Genomic DNA, 21,704 nt, shown 5'->3' on the forward strand with positions numbered 1-21,704 from the left:
CACTTCAAAGGCCATTTTGAAGCCACTAAAGTCCCTCTATAAGAGAACACTGAAAACTCTGGACAAAAAGCCATTACACTACCATTATTGTAACATTCTAAGTAAGTATAATATTTTGGATTTCGAAAGTTATCAAATTTTTATGGATGCTTGCCTTATTTTTAAAGTTGTAAATGGACTTGCTCCTCCTCCCTTAATGGATTTTATAGGTAAAAAACCTAGTGATCGGCCAAATACCAGAGCATCGACCAGAGGAGACTGTAACGTACAGCGGCGTAGGACAAAATTTGGTCAAATGGTGGGGTCAATCAGAGGCTCACAAACCTGGAACACACTGCCAGCCCATGTCAGGAACTGTGGCACGTATTCAGCCTTTAAAACAGCTCTGAAACACTGGCTGAAAACCAACCAAGCATGCTCACACTAGGTTTTTTTTTTTTTCTTGGGGCCTCTTAAACTCTGTGAGATTTGTCTATTGTTGTCTATTGTTATGATGTAATGTCTGTATTGTTTTTTTGTTTTCTTGTGTTGGGACTACGTGTTATCTGTTCTTTCCTGCCTTAGAACTACGGATGTAAATTAGCTTTGTGCTAACTCCAGCATATTTACGTTGAAGCTTTTGCCGATGTGTTGATGAATATGCATTGTCCTAATTTAAATAAATAAATAAATAAATAAATATTTTAGATGTCTGCTTTGCTTCAGGGGGTTCTGAATGATCCGATCGATCCAGCCAATCACCTTTCTGCTTTTTGCATTCAGAATAAAACTTATCGAATAAAACGGTGAATCAGACGGAACCATTCAGACCAGAAGAGTCCAGCTGTGAGATGGACCTGCAGGATGTCCCGAAGACCTGAAACTAAACCTGACCTGCAGGTTTTACATGGAGTCTGACTTCCTGGAGGTCTGAAACTAAAATAAACTGTTGCACAGCGTGTGTGTGTGTGTGTGTGTGTGTGTGTGTGTGTGTGTGTGAGGCAGTTGTCATGCAGCAGGTGGTTGCTGTGACTTATTTAGAAACGCCTGAAGCTCCCAGTCAGCTGTGAACCCAGACCAGCCTCAGACCAGAACCCAGTGCTGGACCTGAGAGGAGTTCTGGACTCACCCGGTCCCGGTGGAGGACTCGGAGCCTTGGGTCTCTGGGTGACGAGCACATGGACGGACTCTGGACCAGCTGAAGGTAGGAGACTAAAATAAACACAACGTTTACGTGTAATAAATGAGAAACTGGAATGTTTCAGACCGGATGATGAAGAGAACTTTCTACATTTCTGTTGTCTTTTTACTAATTTTATATCTTTAGTTGATAAATACACAACTAGTGAAAACCCAGGTCCACCATCAGGTCTTAGGACACGTTTTATAACTGGTTTAAAGGAAAATAAGACTTTGCAACCTGAGTGGAGCAACAATCCCTGAAGAAAACAACTCATGAAGCTAAATTAGCATCTGGAGATCCATGCTAACCTTTAGCATGCTAAAGCTGACGTTAGCATTTACACAGAGGAGTTTAATTTTATTTATCTTTATTCATTCAGCATTAATTCATCTCAAAGCGCCTTTATAGACTCAGTCTGATTCATCTAGTCCTGTTATCACCCAGTTTAAACCACCATGTGATCCACATCAGCCCAGTTTATCATAACTGGGTTTATAGAAACCAGTTCATATAAATCAGGAAAACCTCCATCAGGAAAGAACCAGGAAGGAAAACCTCCATCAGAACCAGAACCAGGAAGGAAAACCTCCATCAGGACCAGAACCAGGAAGGAAAACCTCCATCAGGACCAGAACCAGGATGGAAAACCTCCATCAGGACCAGAACCAGGAAGGAAAACCTCCATCTGGACCAGAACCAGGAAGGAAAACCTCCATCAGGACCAGAACCAGGATGGAAAACCTCCATCAGGACCAGAACCAGGAAGGAAAACCTCCATCAGGACCAGAACCAGGAAGGAAAACCTCCATCAGGACCAGAACCAGGAGGGAAAACCTCCATCAGGACCAGAACCAGGAGGGAAAACCTCCATCAGGACCAGAACCAGGAAGGAAAACCTCCATCAGGACCAGAACCAGGAAGGAAAACCTCCATCAGGACCAGAACCAGGAAGGAAAACCTCCATCAGGACCAGAACCAGGAAGGAAAACCTCTATCAGGACCAGAACCAGGGAGGAAAACCTCCATCAGGACCAGAACCAGGAAGGAAAACCTCCATCAGGAACAGAACCAGGAAGGAAAACCTCCATCAGGACCAGAACCAGGAAGGAAAACCTCCAACAGGACCAGAACCAGGAAGGAAAACCTCCATCAGGAACAGAACCAGGAAGGAAAACCTCCATCAGGACCAGAACCAGGGAGGAAAACCTCCATCAGGACCAGAACCAGGAAGGAAAACCTCCATCAGGAACAGAACCAGGAAGGAAAACCTCCATCAGGACCAGAACCAGGGAGGAAAACCTCCATCAGGACCAGAACCAGGGAGGAAAACCTCCATCAGGACCAGAACCAGGAAGGAAAACCTCCATCTGGACCAGAAGCAGGGAGGAAAACCTCCATCAGGACCAGAACCAGGAAGGAAAACCTCCATCTGGACCAGAAGCAGGGAGGAAAACCTCCATCAGGACCAGAACCAGGGAGGAAAACCTCCATCAGGACCAGAACCGGAGCAGCATCATAACATGATTTAACTTTGAACCCCGTGTGAGTTTATTGTCTTCTGATTGTTTTGTTTTCTTCCTGGTTTTATGAAGTTTATTTTTGTGTCTACATGTGCAACACGCTGCTCAACCATTTAAACGACTAATTACATCAATCTGTTTACTGGAGGTTAGAGATGTTTCATGGAACATGTATAAACTGGAACTGATGCTGCTTTAGAAATAAAAAACTAACTAAATAAAAAAAATTTTAAGATCATCATTTTTTGCTTTTCTTTTTTATGAGAAGGATCTTTTATGTTTTTTTTTTTTCTTTGAGGTGAAATTTGAGAATAAATAAACTGACCAAACCTTCTGGTACAAAATCAGTTCTTCACTTTGTATTTAAATAACATCTCACTCAGACTCAGTCACTTTATTATCACAAACATTTTTTCTGCTTACAATTGAATATACACTGTAGAAATTTCAGTGTGGAATTAGATTTATTTTGATCAATTAAGACATTAATTTTCAATGGGAAGTTTTAAAATGATTTATATTTAATTCAAAATGTGAAATAACTGTTAACAGTTGACACCAGAGTAAAGCTGTGTATAAAACTTTTAAAAGTTTTGCATTGAAAACAAAAGGTCCTTTATGCCTCTAACTTCATATATTTTTGATTAAACAGTTCAGAGAATGGGAGTTAATCTGAATTGATGCAGTTTTCGAATTAAAATCAGATTAAAACATAAATTTCTTTAGTTTTACAGCAAACCTGAAACACTGTCAGAAATCACATATGAGTGTATTTATAAGAGGAATTCTGGGAGGCAACTGCAGGTTAAATTTAGCTTTTACTTCCCACCTGTTAAAATCCACTGAATATCAGCTGACTGCAGTCTGTCAAAATGAAAACTGTTCAAAAGTTAGACGTCACTTTCAGATTTCAGAAAAAAGCAGCATGTCAAAAAGCTCACATCGCCTCCACCATGACGATGAGCTCATTGTCCTCCAACGGCCTCCACAGTCACCAGATCTACATCCAGCAGAGCAGCTTTGGGATGAGGTGGAACGGGAGATTCTCATGGTGATGAGGTGGAACGGGAGATTCTCATGGTGATGAGGTGGAACGGGAGATTCTCATGGTGATGAGGTGGAACGGGAGATTCTCATGGTGATGAGGTGGAACGGGAGATTCTCATCATGATGAGGTGGAACGGGAGATTCTCATGGTGATGAGGTGGAACGGGTGATTCTCATGGTGATGAGGTGGAACGGGAGATTCTCATGGTGATGAGGTGGAACGGGTGATTCTCATCATGATGAGGTGGAACGGGAGATTCTCATGGTGATGAGGTGGAACGGGAGATTCTCATGGTGATGAGGTGGAACGGGAGATTCTCATGGTGATGAGGTGGAACGGGAGATTTTCATCATGATGAGGTGGAACGGGAGATTCTCATGGTGATGAGGTGGAACGGGTGATTCTCATGGTGATGAGGTGGAACGGGAGATTCTCATGGTGATGAGGTGGAACGGGAGATTCTCATGGTGATGTGGTGGAACGGGAGATTCTCATGGTGATGAGGTGGAACGGGAGATTCTCATCATGATGACGTGGAACGGGAGATTTTCATCATGATGAGGTGGAACGGGAGATTCTCATGGTGATGAGGTGGAACGGGAGATTTTCATCATGATGAGGTGGAACGGGAGATTCTCATGGTGATGTGGTGCAACGGGAGATTCTCATGGTGATGAGGTGGAACGGGAGATTCTTATGGTGATGAGGTGGAACGGGAGATTCTTATGGTGATGAGGTGGAACGGGAGATTCTCATGGTGATGTGGTGGAACGGGAGATTCTCATGGTGATGAGGTGGAACGGGAGATTCTCATGGTGATGAGGTGGAACGGGAGATTCTCATCATGATGAGGTGGAACGGGAGATTCTCATGGTGATGAGGTGGAACGGGAGATTCTCATGGTGATGAGGTGGAACGGGAGATTCTCATCATGATGAGGTGGAACGGGAGATTCTCATGGTGATGAGGTGGAACGGGAGATTCTCATCATGATGAGGTGGAACGGGAGATTCTCATGGTGATGAGGTGGAACGGGAGATTCTCATCATGATGAGGTGGAACGGGAGATTCTCATGGTGATGAGGTGGAACGGGAGATTCTCATCATGATGAGGTGGAACGGGAGATTCTCATGGTGATGAGGTGGAACGGGAGATTCTCATCATGATGAGGTGGAACGGGAGATTCTCATGGTGATGAGGTGGAACAGGAGATTCTCATGGTGATGAGGTGGAACGGGAGATTCTCATCATGATGAGGTGGAACGGGAGATTCTCATGGTGATGAGGTGGAACGGGAGATTCTCATGGTGATGAGGTGGAACGGGAGATTCTCATCATGATGACGTGGAACGGGAGATTCTCATGGTGATGTGGTGGAACAGGAGATTCTCATGGTGATGAGGTGGAACGGGAGATTCTCATCATGATGAGGTGGAACGGGAGATTCTCATGGTGATGAGGTGGAACGGGAGATTCTCATCATGATGAGGTGGAACGGGAGATTCTCATGGTGATGTGGTGGAACGGGAGATTCTCATGGTGATGAGGTGGAACGGGAGATTCTCATGGTGATGAGGTGGAACAGGAGATTCTCATGGTGATGAGGTGGAACGGGAGATTCTCATGGTGATGAGGTGGAACGGGTGATTCTCATGGTGATGAGGTGGAACGGGAGATTCTCATGGTGATGAGGTGGAACGGGAGATTCTCATGGTGATGAGGTGGAACGGGAGATTCTCATCATGATGAGGTGGAACGGGAGATTCTCATGGTGATGAGGTGGAACGGGAGATTCTCATGGTGATGAGGTGGAACGGGAGATTCTCATGGTGATGTGGTGGAACAGGAGATTCTCATGGTGATGAGGTGGAACAGGAGATTCTCATCATGATGAGGTGGAACGGGAGATTCTCATGGTGATGAGGTGGAACGGGAGATTCTCATGGTGATGAGGTGGAACGGGAGATTCTCATCATGATGACGTGGAACGGGAGATTCTCATGGTGATGTGGTGGAACAAGAGATTCTCATGGTGATGAGGTGGAACGGGAGATTCTCATCATGATGAGGTGGAACGGGAGATTCTCATGGTGATGAGGTGGAACGGGAGATTCTCATCATGATGACGTGGAACGGGAGATTCTCATGGTGATGTGGTGGAACGGGAGATTCTCATGGTGATGAGGTGGAACGGGAGATTCTCATGGTGATGAGGTGGAACGGGTGATTCTCATGGTGATGAGGTGGAACGGGTGATTCTCATGGTGATGAGGTGGAACGGGAGGTTCTCATCACGATGTGGTGAAACGGGAGATTCTCATGGTGATGAGGTGGAACGGGAGATTCTCATCACGATGTGGTGGAACGGGAGATTCTCATGGTGATGAGGTGGAACGGGAGATTCTCATGGTGATGTGGTGGAACGGGAGATTCTCATGGTGATGAGGTGGAACGGGAGATTCTCATGGTGATGAGGTGGAACGGGAGATTCTCATGGTGATGTGGTGGAACGGGAGATTCTCATGGTGATGAGGTGGAACGGGAGATTCTCATCACGAAAGAACAATAAGAACAATAAGTTGAACATTGAGATCATCCTACTGATACTCTGGCAGCGCGCAAATTTCAGAAAAAACAATCATCACATTTCACAAGTGTTCAGTCGCAACAATCATCAAAAATACGTGAAAACATGAAGAGACTGACTGGCTTCCAATAAATTTCCAGATTTTATTCTTTCTTTTTCTTGCTGCAGTTTTATTTGATTACAATCATTTTTAATCCTTAATTCACTTATTTCTGCATTTTGATTCTTTTTTTTATCCTGCTGATTTTGTGTCATGTTTGTTACATTTTACCAGTCTCACTATAAGCTCCGCCCCCTCTCCCTCCTGATATTTACTCAGAAATGAAAAGATAGCAAACAGATGAGAGTCCACGTTACAACACAGAGTGGGAAACATGTCAGTGCTGACCACAGCAGTACAGGAGGTAACTACACAGAAACGATGAGCTATCTTTGTCGTACCATGGAGTCTATGAGTCCAAACCTGCAGTGACTTTGATGTAAGAATCAGACCAGAACTCAGCATTACAATTCCAAATGTCAAAAACAAACATCATTCTGGGAATGTTTATATGTTCTTATTTAACCATCCTGTTGTTCCAGATGACCTTATGTCCTCCAGTTCAGAACAACCTGCCCTTACTGCAACATGCTAAGTATTTATCATGAAGAAACAACTTCTTTTCAAGAAGGGGGGACTGGAGGGTGTGTTCCAATTACAGGGGAATCGCACTCCTCAGCCTCCCTGGTAAGGTCTATTCGGGGGTCCTGGAGAGGAGGGTCCGCCGGATAGTCAAATCCCGGATTGAGGAGGAGCAGTGTGGTTTTCGTCCTGGTCGCGGAACAGTGGACCAGCTCTATACCCTCTTTGGGGTCCTGGAGGGGGCATGGGAGTTTGCCCAACCAGTCTACATGTGCTTTGTGGACCTGGAGAAGGCATTCGACCGTGTCCCCTGGAGGGGGGGGGTACTCTGGGAGTATGGGGTAGCGGACCCCCTTGTACGAGCTGTCCGGTCCCTGTACGATGGTGTCAGAGCTTGGTCCACATTGCCGGTAGTAAGTCGGATTCGTTTCCGGTGAGGGTTGGACTCCACCAAGGCTGCCCTTTATCGCCGATTTTGTTCATAACTTATATGGACAAAATTTCTAGGTGCAGCCGAGGTGTTGAGGGGATCCGGCTTGGTGGCCTCAGGATTGGGTCCCTGCTTTTTGCAGATGACGTGGTCCTGTTGGCTTCATCTGGTCGTGATCTCCAGCTCTCGCTTGAGTGATTCGCTGCCGAGTGTGAAGCGGCTGGGATGGGAATCAGCACCTCCAAATCTGAGACCATGATCCTCAGCCGGAATAGTGTGGATTGCCCTCTCCGGGTCGGGAGTCAGGTCCTGCCTCAAGTGGAGGAGTTTAAATATCTCGGGGTCTTGTTCATGAGTGAGGGAAGGATGGAGCGCGGGATCGACAGACGGATCGGTGCGGCATCTGCAGTAATGCGGACTCTGCGCCGGTCTGTCGTGGTGAAGAAGGAGCTGAGCCAGAAGGTGAAGCTCTCGATTTATCAGTCGATCTACGTTCCTACCCTCATCTATGGTCATGAGCTGTGGGTCGTGACGAAAGAAGGAGATCTCATATACAGACGGCTGAAATGACTTTCCTCTGCAGGGTGGCCGGGCTCACCCTTAGAGATAGGGTGAGGATCTTGGTCATCCGGGAGGAGATCAGAGTAGAGCCGCTGCTCCTCCGCATCGAGAGGAACCAGTTGAGGTGGCTCGGGCATCTGGTCAGGATGCCTCCTGGACCTCCCTGGTGAGGTGTTCCAGGCACGTCCCTCTGGTAGGAGACCCCGGGGAAGACCCAGGACACACTAGAGGGATTATATCTCTCGGCTGGCCTGGGAACGCCTCGGGATCCCCCCCGCAGAGTTGGCAAAATGTGGCTGGGGAGAGGGAAGTCTGGGCTTCCCTGCTTAGGCTGCTGCCCCCGCGACCCGACCCCGGATAAGTGGTAGAAAATGGATGGAAAATACCAATCAGTTATCTCAGTAAGCTTTTTAGTGACTGATTCTTCAGTGTTATGCCAAGGTGCCAAAATAGGATTTCAGATGACAACACTTTTCTACAGTCATTTTAACAGATGCTTTTACTCAAAGTGACTGACGCTCTTACTCATATCCCAATCAGCACACTGTGGGGGCAACTTGGGCTTTTTAGTGTCTTGCCCAGGGACACTTTGCCACATAGTCAGGGGAGGCTTGGAATCAATCTCCCAACTTTCAGTTGTAAGACAACTGCTCTTCCTGCTGAGCTACAGCCGCCCACTTCTGAGTCCCTTGAACTGAACAGTTGCTAAATGGATCCGTTGATTGAAGAATCTGGAAATATCTCTGAGAAACGTCTCGATGAACCCTTACGTGGAAAATGGAAGTTTATATTTTGACCATAATCGACAAAAGTACACAAAATATGAATAAATAAACTTCTTTTTTTTTTTTTTAAAAAAAGGACTGTTTTGAGTGTCGTCAGAAAGAGGACATTGATTATTAATCTATCAGTACCACGCAGACCACCTTGTTTAGCTAAATTTTATGTTCATTTTACAACTAAAAGAACATTTGTTTGGAAACCCAAAGACCAAAGCAGGGATGAGAAGAACCTGGTTGGTCATGCGGTCCAATGTGTGAACTATGGTTAAGTTGCAGGAAGGGGTTACCTGTGACCCCTCCTCTGATTGGTTGATCCAGGTTAACACCTCTCAAACCACCTGTTGTCACATTCTGTCCAGAAACCCTGTGGATGAGCAGAGTGGAGGTGGTCCGTGACCCAGCAGGTGGCCCACCAGGTGACCCAGCAGGTGGCCTGGCAGGTGACAGGTGGACTAAAACACGTCTGTTGTCTTTCAATATGTCAACCTGGTGATGGCGTTTCAGGCCGCCCCACCGTTGTTACCATGGAAACGCAGCATCTGCCTGGCTCTGCTGCTAATTCAGCTCAGTTTACCTGAAGGTAAACACACACACACACACACACCAGCCTGCTCCAAGCTGATGTGCTAACCCGCAGCGTTTTGAAAGATTTTGACCTGATATTTGAAGTCAGCTTCGTTGCATCACGACGATGACCTCATCAGCTGCAGGTTTCCCGTCTCTCCTCAGTCACAGCTTCCTGTCAAATCCTGAAGTGTAACTCTGACTTTGTGTCAGCGACGATGGACCTGGGCGGCAGCAGCGGCGGCACAGCAGGAGGTGCTTCGGTTAACGCTGGTTACTGTAGCGCCCTGCGCTCCTACGCCACGTGCACTAAGAAGATGGCACGGGCATGTCGAGGTGACCTCGTCTACCACTCTGCAGTTCAGGGCATCGAAGACCTGCTGATCCAGCACCACTGCCCCCGTGCGGGGCCCACTGCCAAACCACGCCCCCTGCCTCAGGGCACGCTGTCAGGAGACTCCTGCCTCTATGAGAGGAGCTTCTTCAGCAGGGAGGGGCGGACGCCAGAGTACCTGCACTGCGGCGTGTTCGGAGACCCGCACGTTCGAACTTTCAACAACGACTTTCAGACGTGCACGGTGCAGGGGGCGTGGCCTCTCATCGACAACGAGTACCTGTACATCCAGGCCACCAGCTCACCAACAAGCGGTGGGACGTACCCCACAGTGGTCACCAAGGTAAGCTAAAGGAGGACTGGAACGCCTTCCAGTTGCAGTTTGAACCAGATTAAGGCGTTCTGTCTGCATGTTGTGGGTCTTTCTGGGCGTTTCATGCTTCCTCCAACATGACAAAATCATGCATGTTTAGATTTTTGCCGAAGTTAGCGTGAATGTTGAAGGGCCTCCAGAACAGAGCAACATGAGTCATAAGTCCTGTTTGATCGCTTCTGTTTCCTGTCAGATCACCATCATCTTTAAGAACTGGCGCCAGTGTATCGACCAGCAGATGTACCAGGCAGAGCTGGACAACGTTCCCGCTGCGTTCACCGATGGCTCGGTGTGGAGTGGTGAGCGGCGAGGTCATCGCAGCCTGATGGTGCGGACTCAGAACCCCGGCCGGCACGCGGAGATCCGAGCGGGTCACATCGGAACGCTGGTGGTGGTCCGTCAGACTGGCCGCTCACTCGGCCTGTCAGTGCTTTCCCCTCGCGGCATTGTGGAGGCCTTCGGGCCAGAGCAGGACCTGCAGCTCTGTGTGTGGGGTTGCCCCGCCTCCCAGAGGATCAACATGCTCCAGCCCCCGCTGCCAGAATCCAGCCATCAGCAGGCAGCCATCAACGCAGAGGCGCACTGCGCAGCGCTGCTTCCTGCTCGAGACGTATACTACCAGGCCTGTGTGTTCGACCTGATCACCAGTGGGGACCTGAACTCCAGCATAGCTGCCATCAGCGCGCTTCAGGATGCTCAAAACATGATTTCTGACAGAGATGGGGTCCACCTGATACCTGGTGCTGATGCAGGCCGAACAGTTCCACATCTCACTCTACTGCTGGGCATGCTGGGCATGCTGGGAACAATGGGCAGAGCCTGAAGATCCAGACACAACATGTAGTGTTTATTCAGAGACTCTAGATGGTAAATCCACCATTATTTATCACATCTTCATCACCATCACTACCATGTTGCTAAGAGACCTCTATTTTCACCTGGACATGATGATGAAGACACTTCCTGTCAGACTTTCCACCAATCAGAGAGCTTAAACTGACGGTAACGTCCAATCAGGAGCAGCCAAAGATCAACAAGTGATGAGAAAAGCAGGAAAATAATGATCCTCTATGGCTGGAATAAAGCCAGGAAGACGTTTGGGATGCAGCTGAGGTGGAGGTGCTGCAGTGAGGACAGCAGGTAGATAGTAGCAGGAAGACGTGTGGAAACATGGAAACAGTGTGTGTGTGTGTGTGTGTGTGTGTGTGTGTGTGTGTGTGTGTGTGTGTGTGTGTGTGTGTGTGTGTGTGTGTGTGTGTTTCAGCCTCAGAATCTGACAACTGAGGCTAAAACATCACATTTCCATGGAAACGTCCCGTCTGCAGCTAACTGGGATTCAGAGGTTTAGATTCTACAGGCTGGTTTATATAAAGAAAAGAAGGTGGACCAAATATAGTAAAAATGTCTGGTTAATAAAACATATTGTCAGTGATGGTGACGTCATCGTCTTCCACACAGCTGTGCAGTAGTACACCTTGTTGAAATGGTGTAAAAAGTCGACAGTTTTTAAAAGAAAGTAGATTCTTCTTTGGATGAGTTATGAGTCTTCGCACAGAGACATGGGGTTGTTATAAGGATTAAAACAAACAGTAGATAACAAGACATTTAAAAACAAAGACACAAGCTCTTTAGACACATTCATACACACACAAGGACAGAGAGCAACCATCCCCCCACCCCCCCACATTCCCCGATTAACATCATTCCCTGAATACTGTCTCTTTAACTGAACGCAGGTATAAACGTAAAAACGTAGAAACGTAAAAAATTTAGTGATAAAATTTTGACTTGGTGAGGATGTGTGGAAATGACACCTTGGGATCCATCCACACCAGGAGCCAGTCCCTGCATGCTCATAAGGGCCGCTGCCACAGGAACCGCACAACTCCCAAGCAGCCAAGGTCCCACCCTGCAGCCTTGTGGCTGCAGTGCTGGACCCCGCACCACCCAAACAGTAGCAGTCACCATGACAATCAGCCCCCAGACCAAACAGCCCCCAGCGGGCAGGATCCCCATAGAGAAAACACTGGAGTAAAAACCAGAAGTTAAATAACCTCAAGAAACAGTAAGAAGAAATAAGAGCAATAAAAATAAAAATACATATAAAAAGACTTAACAATAATGTGCTAAAAAGAAGTCAAATAAAATGAGAATAATTTAAAAATAGATAAAGAAATAAAGCAAAATACAATAAGTAAATAAGATGAAGTAAAATTCAGTTAAACGCTAAGCTAAAAAGGTGGATCTTGAGCCTCTTCTGTAAAACAAACAAAAAAAACCAAACAAACAAACAAAAAAAAAAACCTGCAAAAGCTGAATGTTGTAATAAAAAACTGGGAATGGAAGCACCTCCATTTCAAAAAACCTCTCAAATTGCTGAAAGTGAAGTGGAACTCTAACTGCATTTAGCTTGAGCATTATCTGCACTTAGCTTTAATGTTATCTGCAGCTAGCTTAATGGTTAGCTGAAGCTAGCTGCACTTAGCTTGAGGGTTAGCTGCATCTAGCTGCACTTAGCTTGAGGGTTAGCTTCATCTAGCTGCACTTAGCTTGAGGGTTATCTGCTCTTTGCTTTAAGGTTATCTGCAGCTAGCTTAATGGTTAGCTGTAGATAGCTGCACTTAGCTTAATGGTTAGCTGTAGCTAGCTGCAGATAGCTTGAGGGTTATCTGCAGCTAGCTGCAGATAGCTTAAAGGTTAGCTGCAGATAGCTGCAGTTAGCTTGAGGGTTATCTGCACTTAGCTTTAAGGTTATCTGCAGCTAACTGCAATTAGCTTGAGGGTTAGCTGTCGCTAGCTGGAGTTAGCTTTAAGGCTAGCTGTGGAGCTTGAAGTCCTGGGACTAGAGCAGCTGTGTGGTTTTATTAGCGTTACTGTAAATGTGAATGAAAGTGAAAAAGGACCAGCAGCTGTCTCCACTAATTTGTGGAGAACTGATGGACATTTCAAACACGCACATGCTGATCTAAGCCCCACCCACTGAAGCATCTGAACTTTGCTACGCCGAAGCAGTGAAGAGAAAAAACTTTGGATTCACTTCAAAGCGTTGGCTTCTGCTCATGACTCGTCACTGTTGCAGAGCGTGTGAATCCCCTGAAGTATAATTCATTCGATGAATGCATGACTCAGCAGGAAAAAATGCCTGGAAGCAGCAGTTTCATCAGCTCAGGCGTGTTTCCAGGTAATGATGCAATACCTCCCACCTAAAAGCGCCTTCATGTTTCCGGACAACACTGAACAATCATCCCAAAAGGTAATTTTAGAAATGAAAACTGCTGACTAAGGTGATCTTTCACAGTGGGTTACCAACCCAACCCTCCACTGTCCCATGTCCACCCATATCTCACGCTGTTGTTGTAAAGAATACATCTGTTTCCACCTTCTATTATTAATTCAGAAAAATATTCAACTCAACTTTATTCACAAGAGCAACATGTTTCAGAGCAAAAACAGACAATAAAGATACAAAATGAACAATTTAACAAGTTAGATGAAAATAAATATAGAGATACCGTCCATCTATCCGTCCGTCCGTCCGTCCATCCATCCATCCATCCATCCGTCTGTCCATCCGTTATTCATCCATCATCGTTAATAAACTGCTTTGTTGGGTTTTACTTCCTCTCCCGTTAGTCAGCTCACGTCTTGGTCTTCTGTTCCGGTAGACGTGACATTAAACACACTGAGCGTGCTCAGCTCCTCTTGGACCACCACACACTGCAGGATTTCTGGTCACAAACATTTAACATGTTCATTATTTAGAATGGTTCCTTCTGAAGGGATGGAACTGGAAAAATCAACAGAAGAAAATAGGACATTGTGTAGCAGCAAACATTAGACTGCAGGCTTTGATCATAAAGGGTCCAGCCTGTCCTGGGTCTTCCCCGGGGTCTCCTGCAGCAGAAAGGTTCCCAGAACACCTCGCCAGGGAGATGTCCAGGAGGCATCCTAACCAGATGCCCATTCCTCCTGATCTGGCGCCTCTGGATTTTTGTTTCAGCTTATATTGGGTCATTTTTACACTTTTTTTTTTTGTTTTTTTTACACTTTTGCTTTGTTGTGATCATGTTGTGTTTCTAAAGTTCTTTTGTATGAAATTGTACTACACAAAAGGTACTTATCGGCAGTTACAGGGTCTTGTTTGGTTGTTTAGAATAATACATTTTGGAATTTGGAATAATTTGTGTCCTTTTTGTGTTTGTTTTTAGTCATTTTGACATGCTGCATGTCATCATTTTTTTAACTTTTTATTTTTATTAGTGTTTATTAGTGTTTTTGTGATTTTTTTTTAATAATCATAATTCATATTTTTGTGATCTTTATTTGTTTAAATTTATAGTATTTTAGACTTCTGTATAGACTTTTGATTTGCTTGTTTTTTTGTTTGATTCTGGAAGAAACCTCCTGACAGCGTTGCGGTTGCACTTAAAATCACGGAACGTCCCCCTGTCATCCGGACACACCTCGTTCACACACATACACATGCAGCTAACTTCTTCAACATACCGGAAGATTGCAGATTGCTAGCAGATATGAGTAATAAAATACAGCCTCTGGCCTTCCATGGAATTTGCGGAGGAAGATGAGGCAGACTTCCAGAGCGCTGAAACACTTCCTCTCATGTACAGAAAGGGAATTTTTACGCGCTAGTGCACAACACACACTCGAACTGCCGACTGCGAGTGTGATGTTTACAAATCATTACATTGTGTTTCAACATCTGATGCAACCGATGATCAGATTTATTGGCTGATGTTCAACGAAGATGCAAGAGACAAGAAGTCATAGTGCAGAGATGATTAACCCTTTCAGGTCCTGTTCGGCTGTCAGTTGAAGGCATCTTTCTATGAGGAGACATGTTATAACTCAGATTTATAGAATAAAAAATGACATTTTAAATAGTAAAAGATCAGACTTTGACCTTAGAAGCTTTGTCGCTGCAAACAATGAAAAGAAAATGTTTCTGATCAATCGGCAGTTCTGATCATTTATGCATACGTCACTTGCACATGCTCGCACCGTCCAAGGCGGTCAGAAAGCTTGGATGTCATGTCCATTTGGTGCCTTTTTTTCTTTTTTTTTTTTTCAGTTTTGGTCACTCAGTGTTTTTTTGTCATGGTTGTATAATGGTGTCCATTTCATTCTTTAACAAAAAAACAATTTCAGCATAAATACAAGAAGAGAAAATATTTCAATGAAAAGGTGTCAGAAGGAAGTAAAACCTCACAGAATCTGCTCCCGTCAAAATAAAATCCTCAACAGTGATGATTTTACTGTGTTATGTCTGAATATTGAGAGGATGAGTCCATACACCGCATCTCCCTGCAGGGACAAAACTAATTAGGAATCCAGTAAATTAAAGTAAAAAAAACAGTAAATGATAACAATAATGAAAAAAAAAGAAAAATTATTGTTGTTATTATTATTATTATTGTTATAATAATATTTGTTATCATTTTATTTTTAAATTTTCTTAAAAATAAAAAAAAAATAAAATAAAAAAAAGTAAAGTAGAATCCGAGTAACTAGGAATCCAGGTAGCGAGGTATCCAGGTAATCAGGTATCACTGTTTTAGCGTTTTCCGCTTGCTGTGCAGGATTCTCCTTCTCCCTCATTTCTGTCAGATTCCTTGTAAAACTGCATTTCTCTGTTGTTTCCTGTAAAGATGGAGTTTTAACTTTCTCTTTATTTGTAAAAACGATTTCCATCTCTTCCTCCGTCCACACATACCGATCCATGTTTACCTGAAACAATCTGGTCACATGACCTCCTACATCACATGCTGAGTAAATCTGCTTTAACTTGAATTTACAGATAAATCTGGACATAAGAACAGAATGAAGCAACAGAAAACATCCGACGAACTCTGAAAGACAAGAAAGCAGACAACCATCAGGAGCATCTGCAGAACGACTGGTCAGGGTTGGAACTTGTTTTCTGTGTTTTTTTCCTTTCTTTTATCCCTCCCGTCAGCTCCAGCATTAAGATGTAAATCAGCAATAAACACATTAAAATCAAGACAAAATAAGCTTAATTTCCTTCAGATCCATCAAACTTCCAGTTAAACACAACAAAGGCAGAAGATGTGTTGAACCAAACCACGCGTTTCACGTAAAACCAATGTTGGAGGTTATTTAGTGTGATCTGGGCTTGGCTCTCGTTACATGATGCAGCTAATTATGAAACGTGCAGCTAAATGTCTTCAACCCAAAACAGATACTTATCATTTTCCCGAAGTTAAACGTAGATATTTATACTGTATTTATCTGTGAATGAGATGCTTCTGATATTACGTAATGAATCCTAGTAGTGACTCGGTCTGAGAAATTCGACTTGTGATGAAACAGGCAGGAATTTTCCAACTTCCTACATCTTTCTGGGAAGCCGCTGCCTCCGTGGAATCGGCTTCATGATGGGGAATAAATACGGGCTTCAGCAGTACGATGGCTGCATTTCACACTTGCAACGGGACCGGCCTGAAGTCCACAACATCAGCTGCTTCATCAGGAACCAACAAGTTAGTTGTTTTCTTCTTCTTTGTCGTCCTTTAAGTCGAGCATCTGAATCAGCTGAAACGTTCCTTCACATTTCTGCTGGGTTCAGGTGAAGCTGCACAATCTGAATCCATGTGATTCGCAGAAAAAAGTCGGGATTTTTAACGTCATGGTGATTAAATCTCTTTTAAATCTCAATGCAAATTAATGCTGGTTTGTACAAACTTTATGAAATTTTTACGCTTTAAGATAAATAATGCTGAAAATAAACTGAATAAAATTAACTGAATCATGCTGAAAAAATTCTTATATAGCAGAATATTAAGTTCAGAACTTTAATTTGAGATGATTTTCTGTTTTCTGAGTGTTTAAAGACAGAAAACGGACACACAACGGATGATGATCTTCATGTCAGAGTTGCCGTCCTTATTTAGTTTGTGGTCGTCTGCTTTCTCACTTGAAAATTTATCAATTTATTTATTCCAAATGTTATTCTGTTTGTCTTTGATCTGTAAAATCCAACATGGACCTATGAGAAAAAGACGGACTTGTTTACAGTCCAGCTTGCGGACAGTAAACACAAATTGTGGCAAAATGTCCGTTCTGGAGATTTTTTTCTGCGTTTAGAATAAAAATGATCACATATTGTAGCGTGATCTGAGAAAAGAGACTTTTTTTTTCGGGCAAGCCTGAAATCTTTTGCATTTTTGCAATGTGCCGTTTTCTTTAATTCTTCACTAGTAAAACATAAACTGCTGTTTATACATTTAAACATGCAGGAAACATACAAATAGACTGAATTTGTGGAGATGTTCTCCTCTGGCTTCCTTCCACCGTACAAAGACATGCATGTTAGGTTAAGTGGTTACTTTAAATCGTCCCTAGTAGTGAGCCTTGATGATTGTTTGCCTCTTTGTGATGGACTGGCGACCTATCTAGGGTTTTACCTGCCTAGATAGCTGGGATAGGCTCCAGCTCCCCCGGGACCCTTAATCAGACGAAGCGGTTTGGATAATGAATGAATGAATATTTTTAAAGCCACCCCCGCTCTGGCTCTTGCAGTGCATGGTGCGTTTCTGGGCTTCCTCCTCCTCGCCTTGTGGGCTGGCCCAGCGGCAGGAAGAGCCTTGACGAACGACCGGGAAATGCAAAGCATCCTCGAAGTCCTGCTGAAGGTGCTTCAGGACTGCAGCAGGGTCCTGAAAAACTCAGTAAGAACTCGGTTTAGTAAAGAAAGCTTTGTTGTCACGATGTTTGTCTGACTGCATTTTTGTTTCTGCAACAGCAGTACCTGGAGCATGTGATGGTGCTGCCATGTGACCAGACCGCCGTGCCGTTGAGCCAGGTATCTATCTGCTTCCTTTCTCTCTTCTTTTACCTGTTTCTGGATCTTTCCGCCTGCTTACAGACTGACTCAACGTGTTAAAATCAATATCAAGCTGTCGTCCTTTGGCAACAATAACTGCTTTAATAAATATGTTCATAAGATTGCAGATTTAATTTATATCACTGTCATGTGTCAAAGTAGTTGTAGTGCAAAAGGTGTCCACCAGGGGGCAGAAAGCAGTTCAGGTTGTGTTCAATAGGATTTGATGCAAATTTATTAATTTACCATAAAATTATGTAAAAAAAAATAAAATAAAATAAAATCTTAAAAATATAAATAAATAAATAGATTAAAAAAAAAATTTTTTTTAAAAAAAAGTTCTCAAAAGCTGTATGTCTCATTCACACATGCAGCTTAAAAACAGCATCAAGTATTCTCAAGATTTGATTTATTTTTATCAAAATAATTCTTTCTTTGAACAAATTTTATTATTTACTATTATTTTTAAATTATTTTTTATTGTATTTATTTTTATTATTTACTTTTATTTTTAAATTATTATCATTGTATTTATTTTTCTTATTTGAGTTTTTATTGTATTTATTTTTCTTTTCTTTCTTTTTTTTTACTGTGTTTATTTTATTGATATAATACTGTAAATAAATTTAGGTGGCAAGGCAGGGTGTCAAAGTTATGGCCCAGGGCCCAAAACCGGCCCTCCAATAGGTCCAATCTGGCTCGTGGGATAAATATAGTAAAAATAAAACACTTGACGTTGGAGACACTGTCTGTGGATCCATTTTTTTTTAAAAAGATAAAATTATTTTAAAAATGTTGACAAATTAAAATTGCAATTTGCAGGTAATTCTGATAGATAACTTTCTGAAACTTGGTAAAAAAAAAAAAAAAATTATTTAAAATTGAAAAAAATATATTTCAATTCTTCAAATAGAATTGTAAAATTTCTCCCCATTTCCTCTTGGCTCAGGTCAGATGTCATGATGTTGTTAATTATGGCGGCATTTTGTTTTATTACATTTAATGTGGGAATTGAATTTTTCTTTAACTTCTAGTTGAATGATTTTATATTGAAATTTTATTAATTATCAATACCAATATCAACATTGATATAGAAAGTACCATGAACTGATGTTATTGTATCAACAGAAGAACCAGAGCCGACCATCACCAGGAAATTATAAATTTAGGCTAAATCATTTTGAAATCGTCCAAGTTTGTTTGTAGCGTTTACTAAAATATTCCATTAAATGTGAACGTCTTCATGATGTACTTGTATTCATTAAAAATGGGGAAAATAAAGAAAATTACTTTTTTTTTTGGGATATTTACTGGTGAGAATTTAGCGATACATTATTTATTAATAGAGCGGTAACGATACGCCAAATGGCATATAACGTTCTTTTCCAGAATTTATTGGTGAGAAAACTTCAGCATCAAAGCTCCCAAATAAAAGCAGAATAAATAAAAACACTTTACTGAGATGAAGAAATAAATTCAAATCTCGTTGATCAGCAAAGATCTTATAGTTGTTTCAAATTGTGACTAAATAAATTGTATGAATTTTTAATTTGAAACTATTTATGGTATTTTCACTGTTATCCTTTTATCATTTACATCTTTATAAATAAAAATTAAAGCTCTTTGGATTCTTCAAGTAAACGACAAAACAAAGTCAAAGTTTTAGTGCAACACAGGAATCATCAGCGTTGATGTTTCCATTTACAGGCAAATATCGTCACAACTGCGATATTTCAAGAAATCGATACATTTTTACGTTATTTATTGGATGTTCCGTCGTTGTTTTCTGGTCCAGCTTCCCTAAATGCTGCAAGTCGTCGCTGCATTAAAGGGTTAAAATCTGGATCCTGATTTAACCTGAACACATTTTCCCACTGACGAACGTTTGGCGCTGCAGACGGCGGCCGTGATGCAGAGGCTGACCCAGAATCAGGCCTGTGCCGAGAAGCTCCGCCCCTTTGTCCCACAGGCGGCTCTGTGTGAAGCCGTCGAGCTGAACCAGGAGCTGCTGCAGCACTTCGTGAGTCTCCGCCCAACATTTCAGATGAGTGAAAGGAAGGAAAGACGGACTGGTTGATGCGTCCTTTCTTTGTTCCAGCAGCAGACGTCGAACCAGGTCCCTGCAGATTGCCCCTCCTCCTCTTCATCCTCCTCCTCCTCCTCCTCCCCGGACTACCGAGCGCTGATTGAATCCATGCAGTGTGTTCAGTGTTGGAGCCAGCAGGTGGCGGCGCTGCTCAGCGAACACACCAACCAACATTTAGCTCGATGAGAAGATCCTCTGGTCCTGAACCTGCAGCAGACTCTTACTGGGAGCCTGAAACCAGCCCAGTCTGCCCAGTCCCAACTGGGAGGACCAACCGCTACGAACTGAGAATGTCTGAGAGATTCCATTTAGTTATCGTTTGCACTTTGCACCTTCTTGCAAACTGGTAGACGTTCTTATTTCCAGATGTGTCATCTAAGGTGCTACTGAAATACATTCTGTGATTTTTAATCCAGTTTCTGACAAAAATCTGAGATTTTATTCAGAATTCAATTATTTTCATTCTGAAAATTGTTTTTTTTTTAAACTGAATCTAAATTTTTAACTTGTTTTTAAGAAGACTTATTATTTATCCATTTAATGGAGCTTTTCTGCTTGCAGGTGACAAGCGGTGTATTTGTGGATGACTTTTATGTGTATTAACACACACATCTACGCACACATAATATAATTCATTTACAAAAAAGGTTAACAGATCTCTCAGATTCATCTGTTCTTTGTTTCCCAGGAGAGCCGTCGCTCTGTGCCAACTTCCCCCCCAACATGATTCATGTGGTTTCCAATAGATTCTGTTGTCCAACAATTTAATAGCGCCGGATCTGCTAAAGGTTTGAGCGTTCTAAAACGTGGAAACTCACCAAACATAAAAACAAAATAAAAACAGATTTACTGACACCACACCACAGACCGTATCAGATGGACAGAACCTCCGGCGGTTAAAAGTGAAGCCGATGTGGAAGTGCATAAAACTGCAGTTCCCTCTTCATCCACTAGGGGCTGCAAAACAGAGCAAATCCCCATAGACTCCCATGTTAAAAAGACCAACTTCACAGCAGGAATAAACATGTTTACAGCTGGAATAAACATGTTTACAGCAGGAATAAACATATTTACAGCAGAAATAAACATGTTTACAGCAGGAATAAACACGTTTACAGCAGAAATAAACATGTTTACAGCAGGAATAAACATGTTTACAGCAGAAATAAACATGTTTACAGCAGAAATAAACATCTTTACAACAGGAATAAACATGTTTACAGCAGAAATAAACATCTTTACAGCAGGAATAAACATGTTTACAGCAGAAATAAACATCTTTACAGCAGAAATAAACACGTTTACAGCAGAAATAAACATGATTACAGCAGAAATAAATATGTTTACAGCAGAAATAAATATGTTTACAGCAGAAATAAACATGTTTACAGCTGGAATAAACATGTTTACAGCAGGAATAAACATGTTTACAGCAGAAATAAACATGTTTACAGCAGAAATAAACATGTTTACAGCAGAAATGAACATGTTTACAGCAGGAATAAACACGTTTACAGCAGAAATAAACATGTTTACAGCAGAAATAAACATCTTTACAACAGGAATAAACATGTTTACAGCAGAAATAAACATCTTTACAGCAGGAATAAACATGTTTACAGCAGAAATAAACATCTTTACAGCAGAAATAAACACGTTTACAGCAGAAATAAACATGATTACAGCAGAAATAAATATGTTTACAGCAGAAATAAATATGTTTACAGCAGAAATAAACATGTTTACAGCAGGAATAAACATGATTACAGCAGA

At 42.7% G+C, this 21,704-nt stretch overlaps 1 protein-coding gene across 1 annotated transcript; it reads left to right on the plus strand.

The window, feature by feature from the left end:
* Positions 1 to 1,049: 1,049 nt before the first annotated feature.
* On the plus strand, positions 1,050 to 11,281 carry hjv (hemojuvelin BMP co-receptor). Its single transcript, XM_079240620.1, has 4 exons — positions 1,050 to 1,183; positions 9,073 to 9,293; positions 9,443 to 9,954; positions 10,178 to 11,281. Exons 2-4 carry the CDS (start codon positions 9,206 to 9,208, stop codon positions 10,805 to 10,807), a joined length of 1,230 nt encoding a protein of 409 aa, XP_079096746.1. The 5' UTR covers positions 1,050 to 1,183; positions 9,073 to 9,205; the 3' UTR covers positions 10,808 to 11,281.
* The last annotated feature ends 10,423 nt before the right edge of the window (positions 11,282 to 21,704 follow it).

The sequence above is a fragment of the Telmatherina bonti genome (assembly GCF_933228915.1).
Source record: "Telmatherina bonti genome assembly, chromosome: 5".
In the NCBI taxonomy this organism is placed as follows: Eukaryota; Metazoa; Chordata; class Actinopteri; order Atheriniformes; family Telmatherinidae; genus Telmatherina; species Telmatherina bonti.